This window comes from Setaria viridis, chromosome 9, assembly GCF_005286985.2.
Source record: "Setaria viridis chromosome 9, Setaria_viridis_v4.0, whole genome shotgun sequence".
Taxonomy (NCBI): Eukaryota; Viridiplantae; Streptophyta; class Magnoliopsida; order Poales; family Poaceae; genus Setaria; species Setaria viridis.
Window position 1 is genome coordinate 2,501 of NC_048271.2, and position 3,762 is coordinate 6,262.

General features: G+C 48.9%; 1 protein-coding gene across 1 annotated transcript in view; it reads left to right on the plus strand.

Annotated features, from left to right (window-relative positions):
- The window catches only part of LOC140221465 (uncharacterized), a 1,120-nt gene extending 160 nt beyond the window's left edge, over nucleotides 1-960 (plus strand). Inside the window, exon 1 of the mRNA XM_072291116.1 lies at nucleotides 1-960. This exon is cut by the window's left edge and continues 160 nt beyond it. Within this exon, the coding sequence (XP_072147217.1) occupies nucleotides 81-872 (792 nt within the window). The 5' untranslated portion in view covers nucleotides 1-80 and the 3' untranslated portion in view covers nucleotides 873-960.
- The last annotated feature ends 2,802 nt before the right edge of the window (nucleotides 961-3,762 follow it).

Here is a 3,762-nt window from a genome sequence, read left to right on the forward strand (position 1 = left end):
TACCCCAAACACACATGCATGGATATAGCTAATTTTGGAGCCACCATATATACATTTACCCGTGAGTTTCTCTTGGACCTATGCTGTTATTACCATGCATACTATTTATAGCAATGGCTTTCGTCAATAAAAAGACGACTTATGCATCAACAAAAACATATAGCAGCACTGTACCCCTCGAACAATCCGCAATGGCGAAGATCCTCTTGTTTTTGTCCCTAACATTTGCTATCGTAGCTGCAGAAGCCTCTACGCAACCACTATCCCCTGCCACCAAAAAGTCCATTGACGACTTGACCTTGTTGTTCCAAGAGGTTATCGATTCCATCAACACCGCCACCCCGCCGGCCAAGAAGCCAGAAGCCACACGTGCCTCTTCGAAGCACATCCACACTGCAGAATTAGATGTCGCCAAGGCCGCCAAGGCAGGAGACGAGAAGAAACTCGCCCACCTCATCCTTTCCTATCGTATGGCTTCTACTATGGTCATCCATGCGCCGCCGGCCGAGAAGCTCAAGGTAATGAAGGACACCTTCAACTCGGCAGCTGCACCAAACGCATTAGAGTGCCCCAACATCGACAAGGCCTACTGCGAGACGCGCTCCAAGTTGAACACGGCCATCCTTGGGGTCGTCGCAGCCGCCTCACCAGAGCAGAAGAAGCTGGGGGACAAAGATTCTACTTTACCGAAATCAATGCATACCGCTATCTCAACTATCAACAAGGCGTATGCGGATGGAGACGACAAGGAAATCGCTCGAGTCCTTGCTGCCTACAACAAGGCAGCCGATTCGGTCATTGCAGCCCCTCCTTCTGATAAGCTTAAAGTGATGGAGTCAACTTTCAAACATGCAGCGGCCAGCGGCGCATGATTAATAATGTACTGTACCGTCGTTCATCTGTTCCATTGTCACCATCACTCTGAAGGTGACAGCATGCACAACATATATCTATGATCGCCCATTTACTCAATTAATAATATTTACTACCACGCATCATATCGTTCCTTTCCTCTAAAACACACCACATCCAATCGCTGTGCTCAGAAGCATTTGACTGATTGGGTTGTCATTTCTTATAGGAGGACAAATGCTTTTTCCTTGTTACCGACTTTTGTGATATCTAAACTTTTTTTTAAGAGCTAGCTAATGTGGGGTCCCTTTTTAACACTGCTGTATTAACACTAGACTGTTGTATTAACACTAGGAGAGAAACCACTCTTGATCCAACCCTTTAGTCCCGGTTGGATGTGGATCCGGGACTAAATTAGCTCTAGTCCCGCGTCTAAATTTCGAAATTCATGGAGACCCTTTAGTCCAGGTTTCTAACACAAACTCGTACTAAAGGTGACACTTTAGTCCCGGTTGGTGTTACAAACCCGAACTAAAACCTCCCACCCCTTTAGTACCAGTTTATAACAAATACCGAGACTTTCTTTTTTAGCTTGTTTTGTAATAAATAAAGTAGTTTTTCCCAACTAGGACTTTTAGATTCAGGGTATAAATTAAATATGTAGATTCAGGGTATAAATATGTACCGGTAGGTCTTGTAAGCGTATCCATTGATAATACAACTTCTCTCGACTTCACGCTAAACCCTAGTTTTAGTAATTTTTGACATGACTCGGCAGGGACCAGTTCAAAAGAACCTATTGCCGCAACCAGTTCAAAAGAGTATTTCAGCATGACTCAGCTCTTGTCTTGGGTCGCTGTTTTCGGGCTCCTGTGACATATAGCGCACGTTTTCATGGCCAAAAATGCGTCTAGAGGCCATTTTCACTTGTTCAGTCTAGCCCCTACATTTTCATCCTCGGTGGCTGGTGTGGTCGTGGTCAGGCTCCGGTGACCTATAGCCCACGTTTTCATGGCCGAAAATGCATGCGGAGACCATTTTCACATCTTCGGTCCATCCCCCGTATTTTCAACCCCGGTTGCCGGTGTGGCCGTTGTCGGGCTCCTGTGACCTATAGCACCCGTTTTCATGATCGAAAACGTGTCCGGTGGCCATTTTCACGTCTTTGTCCATCCCCCATTGTCAGGCTCCCGTGACCTGCACACATTTTCATGGCCGAAAATGCGTGCGGAGGCCATATTCACATGTTCGGTCCATCCCCCACATTTTCAACCCCGGTGGCCGGTGTCATAATTTCCAGGCTCCCGTAACATATAGCACACGTTTTCATGGCCGAAAATGCATCTGGAGGCCATTTTCATTTCTTCGGTCCATCCCCAACGTTTTCGACCCCGGTGGCCGGTGTTGCTGCTTTCGGGCTCCTATGACCTATAACACACATTTTCATGACCGAAAATGTGTCCGGAGGCCATTTTCACATGTTCGGACCATCCCCCACGTTTTCCAGCCCGGTGGCCGGTGTCGTTGTTTTCGGGCTGCCGTGACATATAGGTCACAGGAGCCCAAAGATGGCCACACCGGGCACCGGGGTTGAAATGTGGGGGATGGATTGAAGACGTGAAAATGGCCTCCAAACCCATTTTCGGCCATGAAAACGTGTGCTACAGGTCACAGGAGCCTGAAAATGTCCACACCGGCCACCGCGATTGAAACGTGAGGGATGGACCGAAGCCGTGAAAATTGCCTCCGGACCCATTTTCGGCCATCTAAACGTGTGCTATAGGTCACGGGAGCCCGAAAATATCCACACCGACCACTGTGGTCGAAACGTGGGGATGGAAGACGTGAAAATGGCCTCCGAACCAATTTTCGACCATAAAAATGTGTGCTATAGGTCACGAGTGCCCGAAAACGGCCACACCTGCCACCAGGGACGAAAAATGTGGGGGATGACCCAAGACGTGAAAATAGCCTTGGGAACTGTTTTCGGCAATGAAAATGTGTGCTATAGCTCACGAGTGCCAAAAAACAGCCACACCTGCCACCGGGGTCGAAAACGTGGAGGATGACTGAAGACGTGACAATGGCCTCCGGACCCATTTTTGGCCATGAAAACGTGTGCTATAGGTCATGGGAGCCAAAAATGGCCACACCGGCCAGTGGGGTAAAAAACGTGGGGGATGGATTGAAGATGTGAAAATGGCATTCGGACCTATTTTCGGTCATGAAAACATGTGATATAGGTCACGGGAGGTCGAAAACGGCCACACGGCCACCGGGTTCGAAAATGTGGGGGATGGACCGAAAATGTGAAAATGGCCTCCGGACCCATTTTCGACCATGAAAACGTGCGCTATAGCTCACGGGAGCTCGAAAACGGCCACACCGAGCATCGGGGTTGAAAATATGCGGGATGGACCCAAGACGTGAAAATGGCCTCCGGACCCGTTTTGGACGATGAAAACGTGTGCTATAGGTCACGGGAGCTCGAAAATAGCCACACCGAGCACCGGGGTCGAAAACATGCGGGATGGACCAAAGACGTGAAAATAGCCTCGGAACCTATTTTCCACCATGAAAACGAGTGCTATAGGTCATGGGAGCCCGAAAATGTCCACACCAGCCATTGCGGTTGAAACGTGAGGAAAAAGGACCGAAGACGTGAAAATGGCCTCCGGACCCGTTTTAGGCCATCTAAACGTGTGCTATAGGTCACAGGAGCCCGAAAATGTCCATACCAACCACTACGGTCGAAACATGAGGATGGACCGAAGATGTGAAAATGGCCTCTGAACCAGTTTTCGGCCATAAAAACGTGTGCTATAGGTCAAGGGTGCCCAACACACCTACCACCAGGGACGAAAAACGTGGGGGATGGACCGAAGATGTGAAAATGGCCTACGGACCCCT